Genomic DNA, 13,960 nt, shown 5'->3' with positions numbered 1-13,960 from the left:
CATCTCTAAGGCTAGAATAATCTCCTCAGTGCTTGGATTTAATTCTACTTTTGCTGCTCATAACTGAGCCACACATATTAACTCGATACACAATAATTAGAAATGTTAGCTATTAATCATTTAATAATAATTAGAAATGTTAGCTATTAATCATTTAGCAATAGCAAGTAGCTAAATGCACCAACTGCATGACACTAAGCTTAAGAATGATTTTCCTGAAAACAAGAAAGAGTAACTGGAAGGTAGAAGAGGGGATACATGAACTCACAGACTTAACAAATCCAGCAAACTTTCTCCTCTTGATGGCAATGCATAAATAAGGTCCTTTACTTGTACCTCTGTAGGGAACACAGCACTAGTACATAGATGTTCATGTCAGTAGGGTTTTCACACTAGCACCCTCAGGGCAGGCAGCAAGGGGCAGGGCAAAGGCACTTTGTTAAACAGCAGTGTATTATTCACACTGATCAGTGCTGCAGTCAGCCCCTACTGGAGACAGAGAAACTCACATTCCCTCAGCCTCACCACCAGCCTTCATTTTATGAGGCTTCATAACTTTCTGTAATAGACATATTTTTTTTTTTCTGTCATTCTGATAAACATCCAGTGGCCTATATAGCACATCCCACAAACTGGAAAAGGTGTAGCTTTTCAGCATTGCTCTGACCTTCAGATGTAATTGAGAATCAAACTTGGGCCTACCACTTGGAAAATTCAGGAAAAACAAAGTAGGAAATTGTTTATTTCAGTCCACAATGCAGGAGTGATAGATTTCCTTTGAACGCTGCTTGGCATGTGATCATACACTGAAACTCACTGGTTGCTCCCACTTACACTCAAGAGGGGGGCTACTCAGACATGATGTTATCATACATCAAGTTGCCCTATTAATATAAGATAGGTCCAGCACTTACCACCCAAAACTTCAAGCAAGTTCTGTTACATTACAACTGTGACACATCTATATACCTTTTCGAAGAAAAATCACCAGGGATCAGTCCTCCTCATAGGCAAAAGTATTTGAAGACATTGTGAAAGGATTCATATGAAATAATTGAAGCTTTAAAATCAGGTGAAAGTCTCATGAGCACTTAAAAGATGTAAAGCCCTTGCTTGTCATTTGGAGCTACTACAGGAAAGAACTTCAGTATATGGCTGTCTTTGCACATTGGTACTACCCACATATTACTGCTGCAGAGTCTTGGACAGAATGCCCCACCACTTTTTCACCCAGAGCAGCTGATAAAACTCATGATCAATCACATGTTCAGAGTTCAACTGTGCCAGCATATGAAAGGTATAGGAAAAGCCTAGCAACATCTCATAGAGTTTGCTTAGGTTAAGGTAACATTTGACACCAGCATTCCAGCAGCCTCATTAGCACTTGACCAGATGGCATCAAACTGACTTTCCAGATTGCAGGCATGCACTTAGTATGCTTGTCAAGGGACAGAGGGAGTTGTCTGACTGTATCACTGACACAAACACACGAGGGAGTCTGTAAATAAAGGTAAACTAAGACTAAAGTCTTTTGCAAACACACAGCCTTATATTTTATGCCACAAAAATTCACCTCTCCTTGTAGCTTAATTGATGCAAAAGCCATAGCGCTTTGACAGCGTTATCCTTTCCCTCAAAGAATTTGCTTATGGGGCCATCGTGAGCCTTTGCATATCATATAGTTCAAGAGGGCTTGCAACAAGAGCCAAGAAAAATCTATAGCCAGCTGGCAATGCCTGGGAACGTTTGCAATCTTTCTGTTCAGTTTACTGGATTTCTCCTCCCCCACTCACCCCCTCCCAGTGCCTCAAAAGAAACTCGACTGACATTTTTATTACTATGAAGAGATGAAACCTGAGTTACATTTCCCTATAAAGCAGGAAATGCTGTCTAGCAAAGCCTGCTGAGGATTCCCTCTCCTTGCAGAGGTTACACAGCCCCGGCAGACTCACCCGCCTCTAACTAAAGGTAAACATCTGGTAAGTCTCCAAATCTCCCCAAGCTGCTTCTTCAGCCCACACCAGCCAAGGTCTGCTTGAACGGGCTGCCATCTGTGACTGTTATAGAGGAAAGCTTAGTAATGTGTGTGACTCAAGACTATATTTTTGGGGGACTAGATGAGGTGGCATTTCCAATCTGAATAATATCCATTTTTTGCAATGAAAACTTGAATTCAAAAGTTATGGGTCTACTGTAAGATCTTTTACAATTATTCTCCACACAAGCAGACAGGATTTGGGGTTCTTATATACCTGCCAACTCCTCTCATCTAATTCTAAGGGAAACTGATGCATTCACTTCTGCTGAATCATTCAAGATGAACAGTAAGTAGTCAAAGAATAAATAAGGAATTAAGTTATACTCCAGAGACAGAAGTTTGAAAAGGAGATAGGAAAAGCCCTTAAGGTAAACAAACTTCTTCAAAGATACAGCCTGCTTTTTGTGCAAATACTCAAGCCTTGTCAGCAAGTAATAGGAAATTAACTACTAATTGCAACAGGGCACATTTTCCTTCTCTTCACATTCTCAGCACCAACAGATACAGCACAGGGCTATCCGTCCTCCCCTACTAAGTCATGCCATAAATTTTAAAGTCTTCATTTTTTTCAATGCAAAAGCAATGCAGAACTTGTTTTAACCTTTTAGCTCTCCATAGCTGAAGAAGAGGTGCGCCAAATTGGAAGCAACCAAAACTACTGTAAATGGAAAAGGGAAGTAAAGGTACAAAGACCTTCAGTGAGTGGTACTTCGCCCTCCACCTACTCTCAGGTAGGAAAATGCAAGTTATTAAGTGCTTCTGTCACACAACTTGTTCCCAACTTAGCTCTCCACTTATCAGACTGACTTCAAAATTAGTTGTCTTCTATGTTAAACACTTACTTCTAATACTATGTTTAGTACAATCAAGTACTACATTCAATAATTAGCTCAGAACTTTACATGACCAACACCACCCTGAGCTTGTGTAAAGGGCTCTTTCAGATACTGAAGTCAAAACTGAGACACTATCAGCCTTCGGATGCTGATGCGTCTAATTCTTTCCTACCTCTCTCTGTATCACTGAGCATGTACAGAACCATGTTAAAAGATAGTCTAAAAAAAATTACTTCTGAAAGCAAGATCAATACCTAAAACACCTGTAGTTTTCGTCCAGTGAGATCGTCAAGCACTCAGAAGTTAAAATTCCTTCCCATTTCAGTCTGAAAGGTGAGAAGCTACAGAGCCTGCTTTTAGGTAAGAACTGGTAAGGAATGTTGCCATATAGAGCAAGTTAAGTTACCTCAAAAATCAACCTATACTTCCCCCAACCTATTTCCTAAGAATTCAAACCCCATATCCAGATGTCATTTCTACACATTTTGTAAGTCACACACCACCTGCTAGTTGACGTCTTCCAGTGTCAGGAACATGTAAGTCTCCAACTGATATCTTGTGTGCAAAACTCAGAAGTTCCACTGCTCTACAGTAATTCTCTGTATTTTCCCCAGTTGAGATTTGGAATATTTAGGTTCTTCAGTATGAATTCTTTTTGCAGACTCTGGACTTTTGTCCAGTTGTGTTGCAACAGTGCCAAGAAAAACCTAAGAGGGCTACCATTAAAATGCTGGGGAGTTAATACTTTGATTCACAGGTGTCACTCTCCAGACAGCAGAGAAGTCCCATGAACCAGTTAATTCCCAATTGTGTTTATGGAACTCAAAGTTTAAATGAAATTACTCTGTTATATGAATAGTTGTTTATTCAGCCATTTTTTGCATTTTACAGCTGGAATTCTGGAAATTCAAACACCACATCTTTGCCTGTGAGCTTCTTGTACACACCAGAAAATGTTTCCACCTGTGAAGACAAATAAATCTTGCTTATACATGCTGTGTAAACAAGTAACTATAAGTTAACATACTTAAGGTATTATACTATTTGCCAGTGTATCTTCACTCCAAGGCCAATTACTTTCTTCTAGATTAAGGTAGTTGAGGATTTACACAAAAGATACATTTCCTCTAGAGTATTTGGGCTCTCTCTGATTTTCAACAATGTGAGACCCTGAGAGCTAAGCAGGCCCAAACACAATACTTGCATTTCACCCCACCAGAAAAAAAAAAACAAGCAAAGTGCAGGCTTTACTGAGCACATCTGTTTAAGGACAAAACTAAATGCTTCACTTGAAAAACAGCAAAAACACAAACCAAACCAACCAACCCCTATACATACAAAAAAAAAAAAAAAAAAAACAATAAAACATTGTCTGGTCCCATGAGGGAACCAATATAGCTACTTTATAAACCAGGGGCTTTGGCAAATTGAACTAGAGCTTTAGTTCAAAACTGTCTTGCCTCTCTTTCAGTACCCTACTCCAAATACAAACCAAAGCATCTCCACAAGCCAAAAGACAAGTCTTTTGCTGTATCCCTAAGCAGTCTCTTGGGGATGTCAGAATGTCACCCCCACCTGCATGAGAAAAGTTTTTTTACTTACCTTGTGTTCAACATTGTTCTGTTGTGCTTTGTCCAGATGGACTTTTATAAGCCTGCTGCCGTCCAGTTTTACACGGATTCTCTTGCCCACGATTTCACTTGGGAAGACCAGGTCCTCAAGAATAGCATCGTGCACTGCAGTAAGCGTACGGCTGAAATGCCACATTTATATCGTTAAAACACATCCTCTTGAGTATTTTCCAGTTTGACAAGGTTTAAATCTTCCATAGCATGCTTTGGCTGAAAATTCAGAGGTGTTTTATCTCTTTTATGCCACAGTGTGACAATACAGCACTATCACAGGGCATGCAAAAAGAAAAGCTAAATTCTACAGAGTGCAGAAACTTAATGACTGCACAAGGAAAAGTAGCCAGGTTTCTGACCCTTTAGAGCACATGTTAATTTGTGGCAAGAGCCTTGAAACATTCTTCTATTTCTACACATTTAATAAATATTTAAATCAAAACCAAACTGCTCCATCTGCAGCTCTTGCAGAGACACTGACTGGAAAAGTTTAAGTGCATAAGTATCCTCAGCTGCATAGAGTACATTCATGGGAGACACAGTTTTGGAAACACTGGTTTCTTCGTCTGCCTAAACCTAAGAAGCTTAGAAGATCAATGTAATACAGAAAAAGACTAGCTGGCCAATTGAGTCCATGCTTAGAAGACTGCTTGAAATCTACATGTGTGCTCCTGAACTGTCCAGAAGTGAGCCAACAAGAGAAAAGGCAGCCCAGGTTATTTTACATGAGTCTAGAGATTAGTAAGTCTTCTGATCTGCAGCATCCTGACCCACAGTTTCAGGGCAGTATCACTGTAACACCTGTGTCTACAGCAGCACTTCACACCTGCCCAGACTGGCATAGCTAAGGCAGACAGACATCTACAACACAGCAACCTGATCTCATCTCAGGCTGAGACAGGGGCAGTCCTGCACACCTGCCTTTCCTCATGCAGAAAGTCGCAGCGTGCTACTCAGACACAAATGCCAACTTCTCTAACCACTGTGCAGTGCTAGTTTTAAAAGAACACAGGCAGAGTCTTCCAAAGGCAGGACTGCAGCTAGAGGAGTACTTTTAAAATCCATGCCTGAAGACTGCAAAATACAGTAACACATGACACAGGTATAATACTGGGGAGGCAGGAAGAAGCTACAAGACATGCCACATGTCATAAACAGGACAAACCTTTAAGACACGGACTTACACAATGATATAGCAACATATAGATGACGCACTGACATCCACGGAGATGTAGCAGTGTTGCATGTCTAGCAATCCAGTGACTAGATGAGAGCAGGGAGGCCATTTAACACACATTACTATACTATTGCTATCAAATTCATATCCAGAGGGACTAGAACTCGTACCTACACCCCTCCTCAGCCATTCTCTCCCTCATTGCATCCCCTTCAGTGTGCCAGCCTTGACTTCTGCACACAGTCTAACATGAGATGTGGAAGAGGCTCTTCCTACAACTTAAAAAAAAATAGTTCTTGTCAGCACACTGTGGTAACAGAGACAGCAGGTTGGGGCTCCTTAAGCCAGCACTGCTAGCTAAAAATTTGCTACATCTGTAGCAGGAAATACAAATCAAGTGCTAAGAAATGCAACACAGTGCCCAAAGTGACCATTCTACTGAACACTTTAGCAGATACAGAGCAGTATTTCAAGCAGTAGGAGAAAGGACAAGACCACTCAATCACTTGAATGACTTCTCAAAAACTCAACTAACCATTACTTGACTAAACTACCAGGTACAAAAGAAGGCTGTCATACTGAATCAGTGTAATTTACTAACCTCCTCGGACGCTTTTGCTTGTTTTTTGTGCGGCTTTTTCTTGTTGGCTTGGGCAGAATCCTTCTCTGTTAAGTCAAGAGAAGAACAAAAAGGCATTTCTCAGTATCTGGTGGTTACAATGAACTCAGAAACATGCACCTTTTCCCCTGACAGAGTAACCAAAGCATGAAAAGCCAAAAAGGTAGACTTAAGTATGCCTAAAGTTACATCAGCATTAGAAACTAGAGAACTAGAGTTGCCTGCAGAAGGTGAAGTGCTGTACTGCTATATTTCTCAATTACTACTCCTGTATTCAGTGCACTGAAATAGAAGATTTGTACTTCATCCCCTCTCTCCAGGAATACAACCACAGTAGTTTACTTGTCTCATCAGCACTGTGAACACACTCCTTTGGGAACAGAAATCCCAGGGAATTTCAAACTTCTGTTAGACTGAGCCTCTGGTACAAACCAGAATAGTGAGCTCAGTTCCACAGACAGCTAGGTGACATCTGAGATCGAAATGCTAGTTTTAATAGTAAGATCTATTGCACAATCCAGATCAAACCCTGGCTTACATATAACCTCTTCCAAAATTAGGATCTAAATGTTAGGTCAGTAAAACTTATTTTCTACTTTCCTACTGCAAGTGTAGACGTTTTAAAAAAGATTCTAGATGCAGTTTTAGCCACCTGTAGTATTTTCTACCATCATATCACAGCTTCTCCATGATTGTATTCATTATGGGGTTACCATTATCCACACTGGGTCATGTCATACTCAAAATCACATGTTCCCTTCTAAAATACAGATAACTGAATTGATAAGGAATTCTCACAGGATTACACAATCACAGAATCTTAAAAAAATCACTGAGTATGCTGAGTTGGAAGAGACCAACAAAGACCATCAAGTCCACCTCCTGGCCCTGCACCCATGTGCCAGAAAATATTGCAGAAACACCTTGCAGCACTCTGCCAGGCTAGTGCTCTGACCACTTCCCAGGGGGTCCAGTTCCAGTGCCCAACCACCCTCTGGGTCAACAACCTTTAGGTGAAGTGAACCAGAAGCACTTCATTAATCTTCTTGGCCATATAAAGATTCAGGGTAAGGTGTTCTGGCTCTGAAAATTGCATTAAAAATTTTCAGCTAGCTTCAGTTTAACAAATTGTCACCTGTATAGACAGATCCCTAGCTTGTCCAACCCTTAAGTACCACCCAGAGATCCCTCCAACACCTTTTCACCTTAGCTCCTGCCATATACTTAGAACTTACATATTTTTTTTTCCCTCCTTTCCTAATAACTTAAATTTTAAATGCCTAGATTGTCTAAGTGTAGCAAAGTTCCTATTAATATCTGCTCCCTTTTGTTTTAAGCTTTGTGTGTCAAACTTCTGAAGGAGTAAGAGTGGCCAGAACAAGTTATATCCTCCATGAAACAACTTGACATCTTCCACTGGCAGAAATTTCCACTGCTGTCAGCTGAAAACATTTTAGCTAACATCCACCAGACACTCATTACATTTCCTGCTGGTACAATGAATTACTATCACTGTTACCTTGAATGGGTAATGCAACACTGGAACATGTGTGAACCTAGACTAGATCACCTCCAGATATCCCTTCAAATCAACATTTGTGTAATTCTAAGGGCTTTTTTACCTGAGCAATGAACACCACATGTTTTCCACTAAATTTCTTCTCCAGCTCCCGAACTAGCCGCACCTGAATCTTCTGGAAGGATTTCAGCTGAGGAACTGGTACAAAGATAATGATGGCTTTTCTGCCACCACCTACTTCAATTTCCTGGAACAGAAGTACAAAGTAATCATTAGCTGGGGGTTGAGAAGTAATATTTGGTTTGACCATGAATCCTGAGCACAGGTACTGATAGTCTTGCTTTTGATTCTGTGGGGCAGAGAGTGCAGAGAGCAGTACCTGCCTTAATGCTCTACAGACAAAGCACTGAACAAAAACACTTTTATCAGAGTACTTGTTTTGCTGTGGAGGAGTGATTGGGCAATAAATCCCACCACCCCTTTCAGAATCACATCCTCTGAAGACCAAAGCCCATTGCTTCTGCAAGATGAGACCCAGGTGCTAGAACTATAAGGACACTGAATGTTTACCATCACATCTGCAGTTGTGCTGATACAAAGTTTCAAAAATTACTTGCCTCTAATGCAGACTCCAGACAAAGTTTAGGGGAACAAATCTCTTACTTTTAATCTACTGCTTCATGGAAATCACCTTCTGTCAGCCACTTGCTTAGGCCTGCATCACTACTCAATCAAAACATTTGTCCTCTCTCCAAATACCAACAGGATTACAATACACTAGGACAGGTTACTTCTCCCCTGGTTTGTCTCTCCAGACCAAACCCAAAGTTTGCATAGGCTTACAAGGCACTTCTCCCATGAAACCAGCTGCAGAGACAGCCTCATTCTCCAACAGAATGGAAGGATGGATTGTTCTTCACCAGCTACCTTCTCATATGAGCCAACTCAGATGCCCATGGGAGATTTCTCACAAATAAAATCAAGCAGCTAAGTAAACAATAAAGACTTTTCTGAAAGCATTTCACTATGCACAGCTGGCACTGCTGTACTTCCAAAGAGATGTGGTTTCTTCCAAAGGCCTTTCAGCTCATACACCAAGCTGCTTTCTGCATTCCCAGATTCTTTAACTCAACTCTAAGCAGTCAGACCCCTGTGTCTGTACTGGTAAGCCTGGGCAAAAAACAAAGGCAGCCCAATAAAGTTTCTGATTGCAGTGACCTGCTTCGTTGCTGCCATCCAGTCTCCCAGACTGACAAATTCTAACACTTTCTTTCTAACTTTCTTTCTTCCTTTCCACTAACTACCTTCTTATTTTTCTCTTTCTTGATGTTTCAGCTGCCTGCATGTTCTAAAACTAGAAAGGTACAAGCAAGCTAAGCTACATGATCAAGTCAGTCTATTGCCTTAATCCACATACCACCTACATAAGAGACTCACAAAAATTTTGGTTTTTACGAAGAGTATTGCAGTTTATGTTTCTGACTAAGTTTCTGTAACACCTACATTTCCAGCCAGTATCTACATGCAGAAAGCCAGTTTCACGCCCCAAACCCAGTCTACAGAGACATAAAGTAGAATCATCGTTTTTAAACACTTTTATTTAACATACTAAATTGCTATTTGAGCTTTTACAGTGACTTTTCAGACTAAAAAAAACTAAAAAAAACACTATTACGGAATCCTGTGTGCTAGCAGCAAATACCAGAAGATAAGCTACAACAGCACCTAACAGAACTATCACAGACCATAAGGGCTGAACACACAATTCACCTAGTACATTAACATCCACAAAAAGTAAACATACACAGAACAAGTCACCACCCAGCTCTTAAGAGGAGAAGGTCCAGCCTACCTTAGCTGCTGTGATGTTCAACTCCCGCAGCTGAGCCTTTAAGTCGGAGTTCATTTCCAACTCCAGCAGAGCCTATAAAAGCGAAGTTGTGGAATCCTTTACATACACTTCAGTTCATGAGAACACATTGTGTCTACAGTGCCAAAGAGCAAGTACAGACTTTTAACGACAGTCAATATCGAAGACTTAACTTCCTGTAAGACACACCAACATCCAACAAGTTTAACTGATGGAAACAGAGGCTGACTCAGTTCCCAAGTAAAACTAGGAAAAAGAACACGTTGACAAGATCAATCTCATGGTTTAGGGTCTGGACAACTATGTCTGTAACTTGAAGTGAGTTACCGAAGAGAACAAGGAAAAGCCACGTACCTGGGATATACCAGACTCGAACTCATCTGGCTTCTCGCCATTAGGCTTCACAATCTTGGCGCTAGAGCTGAACATGGCCTTTCTGCAACGCAAAAGAACACTTCGGCTGTCACCAAGCACGTGTCACCTGTTCCAAACACAGCCAGGACTCTGCAATCCGGCTGCGCAGCCACACGCTCCAAAACTAAGCCAGAGAACGCCCCACGGGCCGGGCCAGCCCCAGCACGTCGCACCAGAGGGTGACTACCAGGCCACAGGAAAAGCGTCCCAGGGAGCGCGGGGCCTGCTCACCTCGGGCCCGCTGCAAGGCCCCGGGAGCCCAGGGAAGCGGCACCAGCACGCACAGAGCCCCACGAGCCGCCCGACGGGCGAACGGCATTCCTGGGCCCTGCTCCCGACCCCGGCCCCTCCTCCCGCAGGGCGCCGCCGGCCGAGAGAGGAGGGAGACCCCGCCGACTGCTACCCCCGGCCCCGGGCACCTCGGCGGCCATCGGGCCCCGGGCGGGCGGTAATCGGGCGCATCCCCACGCCGCGGTGCCGCGGAGGGCCTCGCTCCCCGCCCGGTCCCGTATCGCGGCGGCCGCGGCGGGGAAACGGCGGCCCCGGCCCGGGCACCCACCTCGCTCCGCGCCAGCCGGGAAAAGGGGGAGCTCTCGCGAGAGCAGCACAGATCGCGGCCCGGGAAGGCGCTGGCCCCGCCCACCCCGGGTGAAGCCAGAGCCGGAAGAAGGGCAGGCGAGCGCTGCGAACGCACCGCGAATCCGCCGCAGCGAAGCCCCGGCGGACATTTAGGATCCTGGCGCGGGGGGCGCGGGCTGGCACATGCGCAGTGCCGTGGGGCTGCCCTCCCGTCCCGCCTCAGCCTCTTGCGCTTCGTGCGGCAGGGGGCAAGGAGACGGAGGGAAAGCCTCCTCTACTCGGCTCTGCCTCCAGCTCTTACGCCGAGCCTTCGCCGTGGGCCGCCCCCGCCGCATCTCTCAGGCAGAACTCTCGGCTTCTGGTGTCGAAATGCCGCTCCTGTGAAGAGCCGCTAGAATGTCGGCATTGGCACCGCGGTGCGCTCGGTTTGCGCGGCTCTGCCTGCGCCGCGGAGCTCCCTCTCCCTCTCTCCCGCCAGGGCTGTCAGGACGGCAGCAGCCACCGCTCGAACAGCAGTGGGAGAGTGGATGGTGTTTTCCCCCGCCCTCTCCGTTGCACCATTCCACGGTAATTCAGCGGTGTGGGAGTTCACCCTGATGTTCATCCCTTTGAAGGCGGAAGAGACGTGATGGAGCAGGGCTGGCACAGTCACCCCCGGCCTGCAGCGAGGCGTTGTGCTGAGAGCCACGGCCAAACCCATGCCAGGGAGCAAGCCGGCAAGCCGGGAGTGTGGGCAATCGCCTGCCAGCACAGGGCAGCCTGGCTTTGGTTTTTGTTTGCCTCTCATGACCTCTCGGTTGCTTCCGCTAAGACAGTGTCACAGTGATCACAGTTACCAGACTGTCACTAGACTAGAAATAATGCATGAGTCTTCAGCTGTGTTCAGGTACTACTAACTCAAGATGAGCGTTCTGGGCTCAACATACTCTGTCATCAGTGGAAGCACTCTTTATTATATACTGTGTTATAATCTAACAAATAACACTTGCACATTGATAAATAGAACGAGCTGTACTTTTTAATTTCAAAAGAAGTGCCTGGCTGTATATCTATCTGAAGTAGAGCTAAAACCTTGCCTTGACAAAAAATCCCCATCTTGATACTTCCCTGTTGGCTGATTTAGGTTTCTTGCTCAAGGGTAGATCCCACTTGGAGGCAGGTGTGCAACTCTCTGCACATACTGTCCAGGGATGTTAGACCCAGGAATGGGGTTCAGAACACTGGTTCTGTGCTTAGATTCCCTGGATTACCCCAAGAGCAGCTAGCTTAAGCTTGTACAAACAATTTGCTATTACCATGTAATGCTGTGTGTAGTTTGTTGCTTTACACAATGCAGTAAGTGTAATGCATTGGAGTAATAAGCTTTTGTAAACAAAAAACTGACAAAGACACCAACATCCCAGATTAAACAACCTTAGCATCTGCAAAATGCAGCTCATCATGTTTTCTAACATTTCACTAAATTTATGATAATTTTCACTAAATTTATGATAGTCAGAAAAACAGATTGGTCAGTGCCCATTTTTCTCCCAAGTCACTCTTTTTCCCTAGCATTAATTCAATGACTGGGAAAAACTGCTCAGCTCATACCGATGGCCAGGATTAGTATTTACAGAGATATGGTTTGGCTAAACAACAGTGATCAGGACCTGAGTACCAAAAAGAAAGATAACAAGGAATTGTGTATCAGTCCAGTAGTAAGAACTCAGTTTATACTGAGAAGCCACTCATGAGAGGGAGAAAGAACAGGTGATGTGTGTATGGATCAAAACATGACTGTTCAGAGCATTAATGAATAAAGATGAGACTATCTGCACCTTCCCGTCTCCATGCTGTGAGTGCTGAACAGAGCAGGATGCTGCATAATAGCAATGAGAAAAAAAGGTGAAGAGAGATGTTTCCTTTTGGACACTGAGTTTATATTAGGAGAAGGATGTAGAGTGATCAATGTGCCTGGTACCCAATAATACCTGGTACTCAAAATACATGACAGGTTTTTAAGAACCACTGTGATCTTTAAAAGAAGTTATGTCACTACAAAGTAATGTAATTAATGTAATGTAATTAAGAAGGTTCTTATGCCATGCAGTCTCAGAATGGGCATGATGAAGAAGTGGAAAGAAAAAATTAGTCAGATGTGTAGCAAAAGTATCCCAGCAGCAATAGGATGCTATGAGTATATGAAGTCTCATGAATATGTTGGAAGAAGTAAGGAAAATGCAATAATTATATTTTCATACAACCCTGACCAAGTTGTTTCTCAGTTCTACCAAGGCCTGTCAAATACATAAGCTCTTCGGGTTTGGGTTTTTTTAAGAGAAATGTTATCAAATTAATACTCATAGTAATTATGCATAATGTTGAGCCCATTTGTTGGTTTTGTTACAGAAGGCAAAATTAATGCCACTGTTTTGCATTCTTGAACACAACACTGCAGCTCTGGCACCATGTGGTCATCTTTGTCACAGGTATCTGTACTAGAGCTATGAGGGAAGTACAACAGCAGCTTGGATACCTTGGGCTGTTTCTGGAGGTGGCCACACCAGTGCCCCCATCTTTGCTACTTTGATCTTGTCAGAAGCTGAGGTACTGAATTTGGCACACACCCAGCTCCCAGCTTTGGTCTCCCAGTAATGGCAGTCCAGGTGCTAAGAGGAGGGTGCCAGACTCTTTTTGGTGGTGCTTAGTGACAGGACGAGGAGTAGTCACCATAAACTAAAACATGAGAAGTTTCACCTCAACATGACAAAGAACTTTTTTTACAGAGCTGCCCGGGGAGATCGTGGAACTTGCCTCTCTAGAGACAATCAAAACCCACCAGGACATGTTCCTGTGTCACCTGCACCAGCCGACCCTGCCATGGCAGATGATGTCCAGAGGTCCCTCCCAACAGTAACGACCCTGCGATTCCGTGAAGGTGCTTCTCCTCACTTCAGAGGCCTCCTGGGCGCAGGGCTCAGCTGGAACACACGCAGCTGGAGCCTGGACAGCAGGATGAGAACCAGCTTAACGACCTTGTTCAGCTCCAGCCTTTCGGGCGTGCTAAACACGTCAGCACACCTGAGACGTCTTCTTTGCCTTTTAGCTAATGGGGCTTCCAGAACGAGGTGGCTTGTGCAAAGCCGCTGCGACCTCATACACCTCATGCCCCACCCCCAAAACAACAGCTGATTTAGGTTTTAAAAATAGCATTATTGGCGGGGGGAGGGAACAAAACCAACCAAACAAAAAAGCCAAGCCACGCAAAACCCTGCGCTGCGGCATTTTCTGGTACTTTGGCCTC

General features: G+C 44.0%; 2 protein-coding genes across 2 annotated transcripts; one reads left to right on the top strand and one right to left on the bottom strand.

The window, feature by feature from the left end:
- Window positions 1-3,721: 3,721 nt before the first annotated feature.
- RPS7 (ribosomal protein S7) lies at window positions 3,722-10,749 on the bottom strand. Its single transcript, XM_053937002.1, has 7 exons — window positions 10,658-10,749; window positions 10,039-10,120; window positions 9,667-9,738; window positions 7,918-8,061; window positions 6,278-6,342; window positions 4,477-4,627; window positions 3,722-3,837 (listed from the first exon to the last, which is right to left on the bottom strand). The coding sequence occupies exons 2-7, from the start codon at window positions 10,111-10,113 to the stop codon at window positions 3,760-3,762; spliced, it is 585 nt and encodes a 194-aa protein (XP_053792977.1). The 5' UTR covers window positions 10,114-10,120; window positions 10,658-10,749; the 3' UTR covers window positions 3,722-3,759.
- LOC128785232 (translation initiation factor IF-2-like) lies at window positions 10,112-13,920 on the top strand. The gene is made up of 3 exons (XM_053937532.1): window positions 10,112-10,606; window positions 10,757-11,244; window positions 13,443-13,920. Exons 1-3 carry the CDS (start codon window positions 10,112-10,114, stop codon window positions 13,846-13,848), a joined length of 1,389 nt encoding a protein of 462 aa, XP_053793507.1. The 3' UTR covers window positions 13,849-13,920.
- The last annotated feature ends 40 nt before the right edge of the window (window positions 13,921-13,960 follow it).

Source organism: Vidua chalybeata, chromosome 3 (assembly GCF_026979565.1).
Source record: "Vidua chalybeata isolate OUT-0048 chromosome 3, bVidCha1 merged haplotype, whole genome shotgun sequence".
In the NCBI taxonomy this organism is placed as follows: domain Eukaryota; kingdom Metazoa; phylum Chordata; class Aves; order Passeriformes; family Viduidae; genus Vidua; species Vidua chalybeata.
The sequence above is the reverse complement of the archived record's forward strand: the minus strand, read 5'-3'. Positions and strand labels throughout refer to the sequence as shown.